Source organism: Pongo abelii, chromosome 15, assembly GCF_028885655.2.
Source record: "Pongo abelii isolate AG06213 chromosome 15, NHGRI_mPonAbe1-v2.0_pri, whole genome shotgun sequence".
NCBI classification, from domain to species: domain Eukaryota; kingdom Metazoa; phylum Chordata; class Mammalia; order Primates; family Hominidae; genus Pongo; species Pongo abelii.
Genome location: NC_072000.2, coordinates 109,474,402 through 109,492,524, shown reverse-complemented (window position 1 = coordinate 109,492,524; position 18,123 = coordinate 109,474,402). Strand labels below are relative to the sequence as shown.

The 18,123-nt window shown below is 58.8% G+C and overlaps 1 protein-coding gene across 3 annotated transcripts in view; it reads left to right on the top strand.

Moving 5' to 3' along the window:
• The first annotated feature begins 492 nt into the window (after positions 1-492).
• The window catches only part of AHNAK2 (AHNAK nucleoprotein 2), a 40,597-nt gene continuing 22,966 nt past the window's right edge, over positions 493-18,123 (top strand). Inside the window, exon 1 of one of the 3 annotated variants that reach the window (XM_024231543.3) lies at positions 493-733. In XM_024231543.3, the coding sequence (XP_024087311.3) occupies positions 679-733 (55 nt within the window). In that variant the 5' untranslated portion in view covers positions 493-678. Of the gene's footprint in view, positions 734-7,343; positions 8,419-18,123 lie in introns of those variants that run through there. The other 2 variants (XM_024231542.3, XM_024231544.3) reach the window with 2 other exon arrangements.

Genomic DNA, 18,123 nt, shown 5'->3' with positions numbered 1-18,123 from the left:
GGGTTCTGGCTCCAGGACGGCCCCTAGCGCTGGACGCTCCCGCACGCAGCGCCCACCCCACAGCCCTGCCCGGGGCGCCCTGTTCCCGCTGCACGCTCTCAGCCGCGTCCTCGTATCTGCCACCCACCAGCCCCTGCAGAATTCTATCTTGTCCTTATGCTGCCAGATCACCTCCTGCGGTGCCCGCGACCACTGTTGTCCCCGCAGGCTGCCCCCAACCCCAGCTTGTGACTAAAGTGTCTGTCTCCCCCGGAATGGGAGGTGAAGACAGCGGCAAGTCCAGGGGCCTCCGTGCGGGGATCCAGAGGTCGCTCCCTGGCGGGAGTCCAAAGTTAATTCTGCGGACGCGACAGGCGGGCCGGGGGCGCGGGGTGGGGCGGGGCCTGGCCGGGAGGGGCGGGGCCGCGGCTGCGGCAGCCAATGGGCTGAATGAGGCCGGCGGCACCGCCCGCGAGCGCGCTCCGCAGTGGCCCGGCAGGGCTGGGCGGAGCCGGGCGGGGTCCTCGCTGAGCGGCTGGGTAGCCTGGCGCGCGGTGTCCGCAGTCCGAGGTCGGCCGCCCGCGGCAGCGCAGAGCAGCCGGGCAGAGCGCGGCTCCCGCCCGCCCGCCCGGTGCGCCGGAGCCGGGACCAGCGACTGGACGCGACGGGCCGCCAGGCCTGCACCGCCTGGCCGCCGCGATGTGCGACTGCTTCCACATGGTGCTGCCCACCTGGCCCGGAACCCCCGGCAGCGGTGCGCCCCTCCCCGCCTGCAGCCCGCTCCCCTGGGGCGGGTGGGCTACGCGCGAGGGCGCGCGCCGGGGCGTGTCCAGGGGCGCGCAGTGCGGGCCTTGGGGGCGGGGGACTCGGGGACGCCTGCGGGACTCGCGCGTGGTTCTGGGCCTTCCCGGCCGCTGGAGTCTCTTCTCCCGTGCCTCGCGTTCTACCTGTCCGCGGCTGTAGGTCCCTGCTCCTCTCCCGGCCTCTGAGGCTGTCTCTGTCGCTCACTGTTTCTCGGTGGCTGACTCGTCTCTGTCGCTCACTCCCTCTGTCACTCGCGGTCCCTGTCTGTCTCTCCTTCTCGCTCCTGCCCCGCTCCTGGGACGCTGTCTGGTCGAGAGGCGGCCTCCTGGGAGGTGCCACCGCGCTCTGGAGCAGGGCTGGTGTCTGCAAGGGCCGTGAAAGCCGGGGCCGCCGGGACCCGGGGCACCTGCACCAGGCTTGCCCTCTCACCTGCTTTGGGGGAGAGCAGCCAGGCTGGTACAGGAGTCTGGGCTCTCCACTTTGGTCCAGGGCTTCCAGGCAGGGCTGGGCTGCGTCTACTGTGTGGCTGTGTGGTGGGGTCGCTGGCTAAGTGGAGGCTGTGGCAGGGCTAGGCCTGAGGTCTGGGGCCTGGTGAGGGGCCTGAATGGGGTCAAAGTCAGGCCACAGGGTCCCACAGTGCTGGGCAAGGGAAAGTGGGTGCTACCTACTGGCATGCCCCCAGGGATGGTCAGTAGCCTCCCTCTGAGCCGCAGGCTACAGAATGTGTACCTGCTGCTTTTTGTGTGTCTGTCCCTGCACTGGGCCTGGTTCCAGGGCCTGGGTGTCTCAGCATCTTGGAGGGCAGGGCTGGGGGGGGGGGGGCAGTCCCTTGGGCACTGGGTCTGTGCTGCTGCAGCTGACCACACCCAGGGCATTGGCAGTTACCGGCCAGGGGGTTGAGCTGGCTGGCACTGGTGCAGGCTGGACCCCACTCCTTGGGGAAAACAGGTCAATGCTGATGGTGCCCACAACGCTGCAGGTGCAGAGGGGTGCCCTTGGCCTGGGCATGCCCCCCAGCTGCAGCAGGCACTACCAAGGCCCCTGCTGTGGCCTGTCTGGTGCGCACTTAGGGTGGGAGGCTTGTCTGAGGGGCTCCAGAGCAGGGAGGCCCCTACAGCACCTGCTTCACGGTGTCGCAGATGGGAGCCCAAGGTGTCTGGGCACAGCAGCGGGAGGATGATGGCTCCGGTGGGCTGGAGGCCCCTGGCCCCCTCCTCTTTCACTATGACTGGCCCTGCCCACATGGCTGCAGGTCGACCTCCTCAGAGGGAGAAAGGCAGGGCCCCCAGGCATGGGACCACTACCCTGCCCCCAGCTTCCCTGCACAGCCCTTCTGCTCTGCTTCCTCCTCACTCACGGGCACCCAGAGACTCCCAAGCTGCAGGGTCCAGGACCATCTCATCCACCCCCTGCCTCCACAGAGGCTTGTGCTAGCTTCGTGGTTCCCAGCCCGTCTGGGGCAGTCCCTCCCTGTGTCCAGCCTACGGAACCATCCGCTCTTCGGGAATAAGGTCAGTGGCTCTTGCTGGAGCTTTGGTAGGAGACTTGCAAGATCAGAGCCCTTGGGAGTTCTGTCCAGCACACCGGTTCCCAGACCCTCCCCAACGCTGCAGCCCAGGAATGTGCATTCCTGACAAGCACCCTGCCATCTACTGCCTTTCCCAGCCTGGATTTGGTCCAGGCCTTTTCCACCTGCAGTCCCCTCTCAGCAGGCTGGAGATGGGCAGACTCTCCCCTGCTCTCGTCTTCCTGTCTAGTCCAAACCTGCCCTCTGCCAGCCACACCAGGCACCAGCCCGGCAGGGAGCCATCTCCTGGGCGGCTTTTGTGCCGAGGCTGCCCCCTGGTGGCCATGCTGGGACCACCCCACAGAGCGCTGCCGACTGTAACACCAGCCAGTTCACTCCCAGTGGGCTCTGGGTGTCACACCCTTGCCTACTCCACGGGCAGGTTGCCTCTTTCCCAGGGGCAGAGCTGGGCTCCTGATAACTGGGGAAACAGGGAACCCCCACCCGGCCCTGGCCCCAGCCCTGCACCTGCTGCCCCGGCGTGGTCTGAGCACCTCCCACGACCCCCCCAGGAAAGCACCACCGTGTTGGGAAGGCCGCAGGTGGTGGTACCATGCGAAGATGTGTGTGTGGTCTCTTCTCTAGGGTGGCAGTCATGAGATGACTGGGCCCTTTCCCAAGAAGAGTGCAAAGCAGGGCAGCTGTGGAGGTGGTCTCGCTGTTCTGTGCCTCGCTGGTGCCCTCTTCAGGGCCTCGGGCTGCAAATGTGGGTCAGGACCTCACATTCGGGGACAGGAGTGATGCAGCTGCCTGTGCTGCTAGCTCCATGCAGCCAGGGATGCCGAGTGACAGCGCGGGCGGGCCTGTTGCCACCCTGGTGTCTCCCTGACTGGGTCGTCCACACTGGGGGAGGGCTGTATTCCCATTCTGCAGACAAGGACACTGAGGCTGGGGACAGTGAGGCAGTGACTCCCTGGGCTCTTAGGGGCCAGAGCAGAATGTCGCACGCTTTGGTCGGTGACATGCTGTTCTGACAGGTGCTGGCTCTGCCCTGCCCCACCAGGCAGGGTGACCGCAGGCAAAGGAGCCCCTCTGCAGCCGCTAGTGGCAAGAATGGGCCTTGAGGAGGAGGCAGCAGAGGGCATCCTGGACTGCCCTCCAGTGAGGTGGCCTCTCAGAAGCCACCGACAGTGATGCTATAAGTGTGTTCCTAACAACAACCCCAGCTCTTTCCCTGGTGGGGAAACGGAAGCTGGGCTGCCTGCTGGCCTCTGGCTCCTGCCCCAAGCCTCAGGCAGTACCCACCTGGTACAGCTCAGGGAAGGGGATGAGGCTCAGAAGTGGACAGGAGGGTCAAGCCCGCAGAGCCTCCAGTTCCAATGCCCCAGGAGCCCGCTCCCTCCCGGCCTTCTCCATGCCCAGGAAGCTGAGTGCCCACTCCCATCTGGGCTCATCGTGGCTGGGCCTACAACAGGAATGCCCTCATTGCCTTCTCTCCATTTGGCCAAGCTCTGTCCTGGGCTGGGCTAGGAGCTGCCTCTTCTGGGAAGCCCCCTGGGTTGCTGGGCTCACTCCCAGCTCTCCCTTAGACTCTGGCCCGCTCTGTATCCTTCCTCTTGTGACACCTATGCGGAAGGCCTCTGTGTTTCAGGCTCAGCTAGGGGCTGGCTTGGCCAGATGTGGAGAAGTATAGGTGCTGGGGAGGAAAGGCCCCCAAGCCCCAGCAAGTGGGGGGCACTGGCCATCTGGGGGTCCCTGCCACCCACTTCAGGAGTAAAATGCCACACTCTCCCAGCTTGGTCTTCCGGCTGGCAGAGGCAGACCCTGCACTCAGGGATGGTGTGAGCTGTGGGGGTGCTTCCTTGTCTGTCTGGCTGCCTGTTCACCCATCCTTCTGGGTCTCAAAGCCACCCCGTGAGCCCTGGGACTTGGGAGGTCATAGCTCAGCAGAGCAAGGATCCACCCACTGTTCAGTCAACAAATGTGAATCCCATTTTTGTGGCCAGTGCAGCCTTAGGGGGCACAGAAGGGCCAGAGAGGAACCCCTGGAGGACAACTGGCCCAATGGAGACCGGGACTGGCCACGAAAAAGAAGCGGAGGCAGAGCAGGAGGAGCTTGCAGAGGCTGAGGGCGAAGTCAGGGACCTGCAAGGTGTTCAACCCAGTGCATCTGGGACGGGGTGGGGTGAGGATGGAGAGGTGGCAGCGCCAGCTGCTGGAGGGAGGGCTTTGTCCTGAGGGCACCGGGGAGCCCCATAGGTCTTAGGGCAGTTTTGGTGGGAAGGAAGCTGCTCCGTGGGGGACGTGGAGGCCAGGTTAGCTAAGAGAGCTTAGTGGAGTCTTAACTGGGCACACAAGGAGGATGGGGCATGCTCCTCTGCTCCCCTCCACCCCCTCTAAGGGTGATGGGATCCCCGGCCACGCTGTGAGCTTGAGGGTGTCTCCACCAGGCCCCACCTGCACTCAGCCTGGGCCTCCACATTTCCCTTTATTTTTCTTTTTTTGGAAGTCATAGGCTGGCCGGGAGTCAAGGCCTTCCTTGCTCGGATAAATATTTAATAGTCAGAAGCACTTTCTAAAATGGAAACATGGAGCTGGGCCCAGGAGGCAGGGGGTGGGGAGGGGCTGGGACGGGAGGCGGTACTCCCCCATCCCCGCACCCCACAGAGGCCCGCAGAGGTTTTTGCAGCCACCGCCCTCCCCTGCCCTGCCAGCTCTGCTGCGCAGACTCGGACTTGCTGACCCAGTGTGTGCTTGTGAGGGTGGGAGTGGCATCGGGGCCTGCTCTCTGCAGAGCTCTTGGGAGGGACTCCTTCCTGCAGGGGTGGCAGTGGTGGGAGGCTAGGCAATTGCACAGGCTGTTCCAGGCAGGAGTCCGGAAAGGGATCTCAAGCCACACCCCTGCCTGGACGCTGCTGAGGGTATAGCCAAGCAGGGGCAGCTAGGGGTGCCCGGGATGTGGCAGGGGCGGGACACTTGGGGGAGCCTCACTGGGCTATGTCCGTGTGAGCCCTGCCGGCTGGAGGGGCTGTCAGGTGAGGGCGTGTGGGTGGGCAGGAGGCCCCATGACTCAGCCCAACTGGGTGGAGTTAAGGCCCCTTTGTTTAGGGCTACAGCCTTCGGTCCTCGGCCTGCTCCTGCTGCCTGGCAGGCCTGGCTTCTGGGTGAGCCAGCACCGCGGGCTCCTTGGTGACACATGCCCTGAGAATGCCGAGCTTCACGCCTTGGCCTCCTCCCGGCTGATTCACCATCCACTGCCCTCAGCCCTGCCTGACCCCCGCCAGCAGCCGAGTTCCCATGGCGACTCCTAGCTGCTCCTGGGTCCTAGCAGCTCTCAGCCAGGACTAGCTGTGCAGTGTGCATCATGGGACATGCTGGATGGCCTAGGTCTCAGGGTCTGTGATGTGGTGGCTTAGCAGATGCCCTGCTTGCCGTCCCTCCAGCTGATCAGACACCTGCCTGACCACTGAGTCCCACCACGTGGTGCCAGGGGTCCGGTAGGTGGGGCCCCCGGGAACCGAGGCAGGTGGGCAAGGCCCTGCCCAGCACCCGCCTGCTGGTGGTCAAGTGTGCCTCTTTTGGGACTGGGTAGCAACAGGGGCAGGGTGTGAAGCGTGGCTCTCCAGCTCTTACCCTTCCCAGTGAGTGGCCCTGAGCCAGAGCCCAGGGCCTCCAGCCTGACCCCATCCCTTGCTGTGTGTCTGCACCGTGCTGTGGGCACCCACCGCCCGGGGCTCTGGAGCCGAGGGCTCGGTGCTGACTGCCTGGCGGGGGAGCAAGTCCAGGATCTGAGCTGGGAGGGTGCCCCAGGCAGAGCAAGTGGCACGTGCTTAGAGTCTGGAGAGGGCCTGGGGCGGGGTGTGGTGCGTTCCCATGGCTGTCCGTGTTGGTGAGGGTGCCCCAGGAGGAGATCTCGGTCATGTGTTCCAGGGCTTGGCGGACCACACTCGCCGCACTGCAGGGAGGGTCTGGGAAGGGCTTGCGCGGCCGGCGCTGTGGCCAGCTCTGCAGGGCACCTCCCTCTGGCTGCTGTGAGGTGGGCGTAGCTGGGGTGGGGGCCCCAGCAAAGGCTCTTTCGGGGGTCAGTGCTGTGTCTGGCGTGATGGCCCCGCTCTGTGCCAGCGTCTCCTTCCTGTCCCACTCCAGCCGGGCTGGGCCTCTAGGTACGGCGCTGACTCAGCCAGCCCTGCCCTGCCCTGCCTGGCTGAGTGTGGGTGTCAGGTGGTAAACAGGTAAACAGCGTTCCCAGGTGAGAGCTGTCTGGGAGTGTCCCTGGAGCAGACGTGGCCAGCTTTCCTGCCTCCGTGTGAATAGAGTCGTTTTCTATCTTTGTGGCCGTTAGGTTCTTGTGTCGGCCTTTTTAGGGTATTGCAATGCGGGGAGGCCCAGAAGGGGCCTGGGATCAGGTCCCCGCCTTTCAGGACTGAGGAGCCCCTGAGGCCTCTCCCACCCCATTTGCCAGCCAGTGCCCCTACCCTGGGGCTGGGACAGAGCCTTCCCCGCCCTCGCAGTCCTCTGGCCTACTTGGGGACCCCTTCTCTCTGTGCCCACCTCAGGCCACCCTGGCATCCCGTGGCGGGGGCAGCCCTCCCAGCCGCACCTTCCCACCTCTTCCCATGCCGCTGGGGCCTGGTGCAGGTGCAAGCCGTTCCATTGCTGACCTCCCAGGCCGGGTCTGACCCCTCGCTGCCCCTGAGGCCTGGGCTGGGCCTCGGCTGTGCGGGCCTGCTCCAGACTGCCTGTTGGAGGCAGGTCCACACCCAGGCTACGGGCACAGGGCTGTCACCCTGGGATCCCAAGGGGGCTACACATAGCACAGCTGGTTGAGTCCTGCTGGAGCCTCCTGGCTGCCCAGAGCAAAGAGGAGTGGGGGCTAAGGGCCCGGGGTGCAGCAGGGTGAGGTGACCAGGAGGTGGGCCAGGCAGCTGGAGCTCTGGATAGTGGGGGACTTGGGGTCATGGGACTCAGGTGTTTCTCAGCCACCACTTGCATTGAAATGACTGGGAAGGATGGGAGGCTTGTTAAAAAAAAAACGCTAGGCCAGTGCAGAGGCTCACACCTGTAATCCCAGCAGTTTGGGAGGCTGAGGCAGAAAGATCACTTGAGCCCAGGAGTTTGAGACTAGCCTGGGCAATACAGGGAGACCTTGTCTCTACAAAAAATTTAAAAATTAGCCAGGCGTGCTGGTGTGTGCCTGCAGCCCCAGCCACTTGGGAGGCCAAGGCGGGAGGATCACCTGAGCCCATGCGTATGAGATCAGCCTAGACAATATAGTAGGATCCTATCTCTACAAAAACTTTTTAAAATTAGCCAGGTGTGGTGGCGCCACCTGGAGCCCCAGCCACTTGAGAGGCTGACACGGGAGGATGGTTTGAGTCCAGGAGTTTGAGGCTGCAGTGAGCCATGATCGCACCACTGCACTCCAGCCTGGGTGAGAGAGAGACCCTGTTTCAAAAAATGCTGGTTCCTGAGCCCCACCACACCCTGCTTACCAGATACCCTGGTGCTTCGAGGTGTGGCGGCCGCTGTGAGTTTGGGCTGAGCGGGCTGAAGGGAGGCTAGGGTCGGCTACCCTGGGGGCTCAGGCAGGTGGCAGATGACCAGGCCCCAAGGTCACTGGCCCAGTGGGCTCAGCCCTGCCCTTAGGCTATGCCTCTCCTCCCTTCTGGGCCAGCCTCTGTCCTGGCCCCCATAGGGAAACTGAGACACAGGGCTTGTGCAGAGCCTGCCTGGGAGGGACCTGCCTCAGGCCTGTGTCTGTCCACACTGCAGGACCTGGCGCACACTAAGGCACTCACCAGACTGGGCTGGCTGTGTGACTCAGAGCGGTCTGTTCTTCTGCAGTCAGCTGCTCAGGCTTGGGGGGGCACTCAGGGTGGGGTCCCCAGCTCCAAGAAGCTGAGTGAGTGTTGGGGGCTGGCCAGGCTCCTGGCCCATCAGGGGACCCGCCTACTCCCTCTGGTGGGATGCGGGGGTCCTGGCAGGGTCCAGAGCCAGCCCTAGGAGCAGGCGGAGGCGGGACAATAGAGGGAGGAGCTGTGGAGGGAAGAACCGGGCGTGGCAGGGGGAGGTGGCCAGTTGGGATCTTCACTTTTGGGCCAGTTGGGAGAGCGTCTGTAGCTTCCTTGGTAAGTGGCTCCTGTGCCCATGCCCGGACACCTGCTTGCCTCACTCTTCCGCGGGTCTGTGGGGGCCCGCAGGCCACCAGCAAGGGGGGCTGGAGGAACAGAGCTGGGCTAGGCATCCCGCTGACCTGCAGCTGACGGACGGGCAGGGGTGTTAGTTCACCGTGGCTCCAGCCAGGGCCAGCGGGCTGGGCAGGGATGTCAGGGAGAAAGCCCCGGGGCCCCTTCTCCTGGGTCCTGGTCCCTGGGGTGCCGGCGGAGCCCAGGCCATGCAAGGTGTGTGGCAGGACACCGAGCTGTGGGCCCTGGGCAGGTAGGGGACAGTGGCTCTTGTTTCCAAGGAGCCTGGGTGTGGGGGGAGGTGAATGCCAAGCGCACCTGCACTCAGGGCAGCCGCAGGTCTGCAAGTCCCCAAGGTGGGCGTGGGGCCTGGGGAAGGGTCCTCAGATGACCCTGTGCTTGCTTGGTGCACAGGGGCCCTGGGTGGCTGTGGAGGGTGGTTGCTTCCAAAGGCCAGGTTTACTCTCCTGGGGGTGCCCGAGGTGGGCTGTGGGGGCCTGGGGCAATGGGTAGCCCCATCACAGGGTCACACTGCCCTGGACGTCTGTGGGGCCGGCCTTTCAGCCCAGGGAAACTGGCTCAGGCTAGCCCGCCTGGGATGGATGGGAGCATGGGGCTGTTCCTTTTGGCTGCCAAATCCCTTGGAGAGGTGGCTCATGTGCTACCCTGTGCCTCAGTTTCTCCAGGAGCAGAAGGAGATGAACTGGGCCCACCTGCTGCCCTCCCATCCCCATCAACTGGCTCCCACCCTCAGACTTTTCCAGGAGATCTGACAAGCTCCTTCCTTTTTCCCATGCACTGCCTGCACTAGCATTTATTATGCACCTACTGTGTGCCAGGCTCTGAGTGCTTGGTGAGCAAAGTGTTCTGGGGACCAGGGAGCAGGCAGTGTCCAGAAGCCATGGCAGGGTGGCCAAGCTCAGTCTGTGAATTTGCCCAGCAGAGAAGACAGCCTGGGAAAGCCCAGAGAAAGAGAGCCTGTGGCCCAGGCAGGCACAGTGAGGGCTGGAGAGGCTGGGGATGTCGGCTAGGGCTAGAGCAGGCACGGAGAGGCTGCCAGGCCAGTCTGACCGATGGACGGCACCAGGGAGCTACGGAAGGTTGTTTTGGGAGAGGGTGATGTGAATAGCCTCACGGGTGCAGCTGGGCTGCAGTGGGGAATGGCTGCTGGATGGGCAAGGAGCCCAGCTCCCAGGTCTAGGGGACTGAGTCTGGCTTCCCGGCCCTCCTGCAGCCTTGGAAGCAGACACAGGCAGGAGCGAGAGCCTGAGCTCATCCCGAGAAAGTTATCTCAAGAAGCATCGGGGAGGGGCGGGGGATGTTGCTCAGGAAAGTCTGAAGGTCTCATGACAGTCAGCCCGCTTGGCACTTTCTTCATGAAGTTCCACGACTGGGTGAGGCCCAAGTGCGGCCGGCTGTGTGCGCCTGTGTCTGGGTGGGCACCGGGCTTCCAGCCCGAGGGCAGTGACTCCCACAGGGCTGCCGCCTCCATGGCCTCACTCTGGGGTGTCCATGGGTGTTCAGAGGGAGGAGCCCAGGCCAGACACACAAGTGCACACACGCCCTAGCACCTGAGCACGTTCATCCTGTGAGCACACACGTGTGCACACACACCTGCAAACCTGGAGTGGGCCATTCATTCCTCCCACCCAGAATGGACTTTTCTGGCCACTGGAGAGCCAGTCTCCTCCCTGCCAGCCCCCAGGGGCCTGGTGACTTGCAAATGCACCCAACCATGCCCTCCCACCTGGAGGCCAGAGATGGGGCCCTGGGGCTGCCAGTTTAGATGCAAACTTGGATTTTTGTTTAAGCAAAATCCACCTCTTCCCCCCACGGACCTGTTCTGGACCCTCCAAGAACTCTCATTTAGCTGGTGGCTGGTGGGAGTCCTCAATTTGGACCCAGCTGTGGAGCAGGGGTGTTGGTAAGCCTCTGCCGCACTCCCCAGCCTGTGTTCCTTCTCCCCTCCTGCTCCGCCCCTCCCCACCCCCGCACCCCGCCTCCCGGCCAGGATCTGCTCCTCCCCCAAACACACTTCCTGAGGCCCCGCCTGCTCAGGCCCTGCCCCAGAATAGTCCAGTTCTCGGGGAGGCAGCTTTTCTGGGCCAGGGTGGGTGTCCTCTGCGGCTTTCACTGTGGTGCCACCCCCACCTGCCCTGGCATGCAAGGGACTGACCTGGGTCCTGGGGTCCCTCCCCAAGGTTCAAGTTTTCACCCGCAGGAATGTTAATGGTAGTGTTGAGGCCAGGGCGCTGGGGGCCCGGGGAGTGCGAGAAGGGCATTGGGGAAGGAACCAGGTGCCAACAGCCTGACCAGCTGGGTCTGGCTCAGGCAAGTCACCTCCACATTCTCCTCTGTGAAGTGGGGCTTTGGTGACCGTCAACAAGCAGTGTCATGATTCAGATGATGGGGCCACTTGCAGAGCCTGTCTGGGAGAACCGGAGGCGGGGCGGGGCCGAGGCGGCCTCCCCTGCACTCTGGGGCCGAGGCGGGGCTTCCTCAGGACCTCGGGCCTGGGAGGCGGTGCTCTTGGTGGGGGACTGGGATACTGGGGGACTTCCTCTCTCTCCCCACTGGTGCGGGTCCGAGGCCGGTAGCCTGGCTGGGCAGCCTTATCCCGAGGCGGGCGGGATTTCCCCCTTCCTGTTTGTGTTCCTGGGCCAGGCTCCTGCCAGCCCAGCGGCTCGAGGGGTCCCCACTCCGCAGCTCTGTGGCCAGAGGCGGGTCTGCCGCTCGCTGAGCCTCTGCACTCCATCCCCACCACAGGCAGTGTAGGAACAGCCGCTCCCAGTGCAGTGGCTGAGGGTGGGGCTGGGGACTGTCCCGCGTGGGCCAGCGGCAGGACCAGGCATGAGGGCCAGCAGGAGCAGGGCTGGTCACGTCTCCTCCTCCTTCCCCCACGCAGGTTCCCAGCACAGGGTGTGCCCAGGGCTTGCTGTCGACACCCTCCCTCACCGGCCCCAACACCCACAAGACTACCCTGGAGAGATTTGGGAGTGCAGCCGGCTGTGCCCAGCTTAGGGGCCCTTGACCGTGGTGCCCACCCCCAGCCCAGCAGACCTGTGTTTCCCTGCCTGGCGAGTCCCTTCTCCGAGGAGTTGCCCTTCTGACCCTTTCTTGGGCCTCACGGCAGCTGCCCCCCACCCCCAACCCATCCAGGCTCCTGCCTGCTGGGTGGGGCTTTTTGGCTGGGGAGGCTGCGGAGGGAGCGGGAGGCGGCTGGGTTTCTGGGCAGCCTCAGAACACCTGCCCCACCCTGAGTGCTGGGCAGGGCCTGGGACACCCGGTCTCCGAGGCAGTGGAGCCCCTCCCCACTCATGACCCCAGCTCCACCTGCTGGCAGGGGAGCAGCTGTGGGCCAAGTGACCCAGGGACCCTCCTCTGCCCCCAGCCCTGCTAGGTAGTTGCCCCAGCTCCACACCTACTGGCTGGGTCCCCTTGGGTAAGTGGCTCCCCTCTCCCAGCCTCAGTTTTCACATATGTTACCCATCTTGGGGATTGAGGGGCAGGGTCTGGGCAGAGCAGGAAGGGAAACTGAGGCCAGAGAGTGGCTTACCTGCCATTGCCCTTGGCTTAGCGGTGGGCAGGCTCTGGCCAGATTCTTGTCCCTTTCCTTGGCACCGCCCCGTCCCACGAATTTGCTGTGGGTTTGGTGTGGCTGGAGCTCCAGGCAGCTCCAGAGGGGTCGGGGTGGCCCCAGCTGGTGGTCCCTCAGGGTTGTGGGGTGCACTGGGGAGCCCTGGCAGGGCCGTGTGGAGGGAGTGGCAGGGGCAGGCGGGCAAGGAGTGGAGGGTTTGGCAGCCATCTGGGAGGCAGAGCGGTGGGGCTGGCCAAGGTCTGTCTGTGCAGGTTGGGGGTGCGTCAGGTGGTGGGGCAGTGTCTGAATGCCAAGGTGAGTGAGATGGGTCCAGGTGGCCAGGACAGAGCTGTGCAGAAGGGAGACAGGGCCTTGCCCCTTCACTGCCTGGTTAGGGAGAAGGGGCCTGTGGAGGAGATCGCGCCATGGGGTTGCCAGGGGTACAATTCTTGGGCTGACACCTTGCGCAAGGCTGGTCTGGCAGGTGGGGGAAACGGAAGTTGTGGCTCTGCTGGGAGGTCATGGAGGCCTGGGGTCTGGGGCTGGCCACCTGAGCAGTAGGAAGGTGGCGGGGGCGGGATGATGTGGGGATGAGTGTTGATGCCTCCTGGCACTGACCCAGCCCTGCCTGCCCTCACCTCCTGCCCTTCTCTTCCTTCGCTTGAGAGAACCTCCTCCAGGAGATGCCATCCTCCAGCCCTGCCAGGCCTGAGACCAGAGCCAGAGGGGACCTGGGCTGTAGGGCAACGAAAGGCCTGTGAAGCAGCGAGGGAGCGGCAGGGGCCTGCGCAGGCAGAGGTGGTCTCGGGATGAGCAGGCATGGCCCTGGGGGTGCCTCTGCGGGAGCAGTGTCTGTAGCCCAGCAACCTCCAGTCAGGGCAGGCAGGGTGGTCCACGTATCCATGAGGGAATGAAAGCTCAGAGAGGGGATGAGCTTGCTCAGGGCCACACGGCACATTGGCCAGAGCAGCAGCCAGACCTAGACTACTGCCGGGACTGGGCCTCCCCATCTCTCTTCATGGGACAGTCCCCAAGGCCAGGACACCTACTGCAGGGGACAGGGAGCAGCTGGTCCCGGAGGCCAGAACACCACCCCAAAGGATAGGGACATGCTCCTTCCCAATCAGTGTCCTACCAGCAACTGGGTCTGGGGCAGAGATGGGGGCCTTAGGTCTGAGACCCTCCTCGTCACTGCAGGAGGGAGGCCCTGGAGCCCAGGCCAGGGCGCCAGAGTTGGTGTAAGATTGGTACTGTTTCTTCTTGGAATATTTAGAGTATAATTCGGAGTGGGGAATATTTAGAGTATAATTCGGAGTTCTTTTTGTGGGATGGTTTTAAATAAGGGATTTGATTTTTTCTTTTTCTTTATTTTTTTTTGAGACAGAGTTTTGCTTTTGTTGCCCAGGCTGGAGTGCAATGGCGTGATCTTGGCTCACTGCAACCTCTGCCTTCTGGGTTCAAGTGATTCTCCTGCCTCAGCCTCCCGAGTAGCTGGGATTGCAGGTGCCCGCCACCATGCCCAGCTAATTTTTGTATTTTTAGTAGAGATGGGGTTTCACCATGTTGATTTTTAAATCGTTACAAAACTACTTGGATTATCCATCAGGGGCGTCCTATCTTTTGGCCTCCCTGGGCCTCATTGGAAGAAGAAGAATTGTCTTGGGTCACACATAAAATACACTAATGATAGCTGATGAGCTAAAAGAAACAATTGCAAAGAATATAATAAAGTTTTAGGAAGTTTATGAATTTGTGTCAAGCCGTATTCAAAGCTGTCCTGGGCCACATGCGGCCTATGGGCCCTGGGTTGGACGAGTTTGGTTCTTCTTGTGGGTTTTCTAGGAATATATGCAATCAATCTAAATTTTCAGATTTATTAGTGTAAAGTTTATAATTGTGTTTGATTTTATATAGAATTCTAAAATTTTTTATGGAGAAAGGGTACAAACCATGGCACACCCAAGTAATTAGTCCTCTCCAGGAGACCCTGTCTGCCCGCTCCCCCTGGCGACTTCAGCCCTAGGTGTCCTGAGCCTGACTGTGAGCTGGATGTGACGGGCTCCCCCGGTACGAGCGCTTTTTATATCTAGCTTCTTTATTTCAACCTTGTGTTTGTGAACTTCATCCACGCTGCACGTAGGCACAGTTTATACCATATACTGTTCCATTGGACAAATACCTCTCTTTTTTTTTTTATTCTACTGTTGATGGACATTTGAATCTCTAGTTTCTGGGTGCTGCAAATTATACTGAGATGGATGTTCCTGCAACCATCTTTTGAGGGACATATGTGTGCATATTTCTTGGCTCTGCCCCTGGCTATGAGTTGCTGGGCCACAGGGTAAGGCGTGTCAGGCTTTGATAGACTCTACCAGGCTGTTTCCAAGTGGTTGTGCCAGCTCACCCCCAACCCACACCAGGACGGAGTTCCGGCTTCCCCAGGCCTTGTCTCCAGGTGGTCCCCCTCGACTTTTCCATTTCAGCCATTATCCTGGGAGGATATGGCACCTCGTGGTTTTGTTGGCATTGCCCAGATGACTAGAAATGCTGGCCATCTTTCCATATACTAATCGGCTGGTTGAATATCCTCTTCTATGAGCTAACTTTCCAGTGTTTTCTTGCCCATGTTTCTATCAGGTTGTTTGTCTTTTGGTTTGCAAGGATTCTTTGTGCATTCTGGGTTGGAGGCCTTTGCTTGGTAAATGTATTGCAGGTGTCTTCGCCCAATCTGTGTTTTGGGCAAAGATAGCTGCAATTTATCGATTTCATTTCCTTTGGATATATACCCAGTAGTGGGACTGCTGGATCAAATGGTAGTTCTATTTTTAATTTTTTGAGGAACCATCCATAGTGTTTTCTATCATGGCTATACTAATTTACATTTCATGCCTTTAGTGGTGTTTTTTGATGAACAGAAGCTCTAATTCTTTTTTCTTTTCTTTCTTTTTTTTTTTTGAGATGGAGTCTCGCTGTGTTGCCCAGGCTGGAGTTCAGTGGCATAATCTCGGCTCACTGCATGCTCCGCCTCCCGGGTTCACACCATTCTCCTGCCTCAGCCTCCCGAGTAGCTGGGACTACAGGCACCTGCCACTACGCCCGGCTAATTTTTTGTATTTTTAGTAGAGACAGGGTTTCACTGTGTTAGCCAGGATGGTCTCGATCTCCTGACCTCATGATCCACCCGCCTCGGCCTCCCAAAGTGTTGGGATTACAGGCGTGAGCCACTGCGCCCGGCCAGAAGCTCTTAATTTTAATATAGACCAATATCTGTCATTTTTTTGTGTGTTCTGTTTAAGAATTTTTCCCCTACTCCAAAAGTAATTTCTATTTATTTTCTAGAAGTTTTATTGTTAAGCCTTTAATTTTGGATCTGTAATCCACATGAAATTAATTTTCTCTGGCTGAGGTGGGGCGAAGATTAATGTTTTTCATATGGATATCCAATGGATCCCAGGCCATTTATTGAACAGGTCATCACAGCTTTGTGTATGTGTGTCTGTTTCTGGGATCTCTGTTCTGTTCCATTGGTCTTGATTTGCATTTTCCTGATGACTGAAAATGTTGAGCATCTTTTCTTGTACTTATTGAACACTCGTACATCTTCTTTTGTGAAATGTCTGTTCAAATCTTCTGCCCATTTTTAGTTGAGCTTTTTGTCTTCTGTTGAGTTGTACACGGGCTCCATGCAAGTCCTTTGCCAGATCCATTCACTGCCTTTTCATTTTCTGAGGAAAATGAAAGCTCTTAAGGCTAGTGTTTTAAATTATGAGAACTTAAATATATCAGTTTTCGTTCTATGATCCTTACCTTCTGTGTCCTAAGAAAACTTTGCTGCTCTCAAGGTGGTAAAGAAGTTATCCTATATTTTCTTCTAGAAGTTTTATAGTTTTTGGTTTTACATTTCCCTCTATGATTCATTTCGAATTCATTTTCATGAGTGATGGTATGGAAGGGTCCAGGTTTATTGGTTTCCCAGTAAATACCCAGCTGTTTCAGGACCATTCGGTGAAAAGACTTTGCTTTCTATTGGAATAACTGGGCTGCTTTGACAAGAATTTGGCCGGGCATGGTGGCTCACGCCTGTACTTTGGGAGGCCAAGGCAGGTGGATCACTTGAGGCCAGGAGTTCAAGACAAGCCTGGGCAACATGGTGAAACCCCATCTGTACTAAAAGTACCAAAAAAAAAAAATTAGTGAGGCATGATGGCGCATGCCTGTAATCCCAGCTACTCGGGAGGATGAGGCACCAGAAACGCTTGAACCCAGGAGGCAGAAGTTGCTGTGAGCTGAGATTGTGCCACTGCATTCCAGCCTGAGCGACAGAGTGAGACCCTGTCTCAAAACAAAACAAACAAACAAACAAGAATTAATTGGCCATGTAAGTGTGGGGCTGTTCTGGACTTTGTTTTCTGTTCACTGATTTGTGTTTCTGCCACACTGTCTTGATTCCACTGGGGGTCAGAGAAGAGAACTAGGATGACTGAAGTTATTTTAAATTTGTCGAGACAGGTTTCTGAGCCAGCATGGGGCCTGTCTCAGTGACTGTCCCCTGTGCACCTGAGAGCAGCATGCACCGGCTGCTGTCAGGAGTGTTCTCCCAGTGCCAGTTTGGTCTCGTTGGTTGATGGGTGCTTCAAGTGTTTTGTATCTTCCCCTATTCTACTTTGTATGGTTATCATTTCCTAAGAGTGCTAAAATCTCCTATTGTATAATAATTGTGGATTTGTTTATTTCTCCTTTCAGTTTTGCCAGTTTTTACTGCAGTGTTTCAAAAAAGAGATCTGGGTGTTTTTTGGTTTGTTTGTTTTTTGAGACAGGGTCTTGCTCTGCTGCCCCGGCTGGAGTGCAGTGGCACGAGCTCGGCTCACTGCAGCCTTAACTTCCTGGGCTCAAGTGATCCTCCCACTTCAGCCTCCCGAGTAGCTGGGACTACAGATGTGCACCACCATGCATGGCTAATTTTTAAATATTTTCTAGAGATGAGGTCTCACTGTGTTGCCCAGGCTAGTCTCAAACTCCTGGCCTCAAGTGATCCTCCTGCCTCGGTCTCCTAAAGTGCTGGGATTACGGCACAAGCCACTGTGCCCAGCCTAGTATTCCATTTTGGTTCCACTATTGGCTTATTACCTATACATCTTTTTATTTTTTTAATGGTTGCATTATGGTTTATACTCTGAATATTTAACTTATTACAGTATAATTTCAAGTAAGATTGTCCTACTTTAAGTATAATGTAAGATCTTCACAACAGCAACTTTTTTTTTTTTTGAGACGGAGTCTTGTTGTCGCCCAGGCTGGAGTGCAGTGGCGCGATCTCGCCCCACTGCCGGCTCCACCCCCCGGGGTTCACGCCATTCTCCTGCCTCAGCCTCCCGAGTAGCTGGGACTACAGGCGCCCACCACCTCGCCCGGCTACTTTTTTGTATTTTTAGTAGAGATGGGGTTTCACCGTGTTAGCCAGGATGGTCTTGGTCTCCTGACCTCATGATCCGCCTGCCTCGGCCTTCCAAAGTGCTGGGATTACAGGCGTGAGCCACCGCGCCTGGCCCACAACAGCAACTTTTGCACTCCATCCCTATCCTGTCATATGCTTTACTTCTATATTTGTAAAATTCTAAGATACATTTTATTTTTTTTGTTATTTTTTTTTTGAAGACAGAGTCTTGGTCTGTTGCCGAGGCTGGAGTGCAGTGGAACAATCTCGGCTCACTGCAACCTCCACCTCCTGGGTTCAAGTGATTCTCCTGCCTCTGCTTCTTGAGTAGCTGGGATTACAGACGTGCACCACCATGCCCAGCTAATGTTTGTATTTTTAGTAGAGACAGCATTTCACCATGTTGGTCAGGCTGGTCTCAAACTCCTGGCCTCAAGTGATCTGCCCTCCTTGGCCTCCCAAAGTGCTGGGATTACAGGCGTGAGCCACCATGCTGACTTATTTTTGTTTTATACAGTTAATTACCTTTTTCTTTTACAGTTCCATTGAGGTACAGTTTATAAACCATAGAACCCACCCATTGCAAATGTACAATTCAATCATTTTACTAACCTTATAGAGTTGTGCAATCCACAAT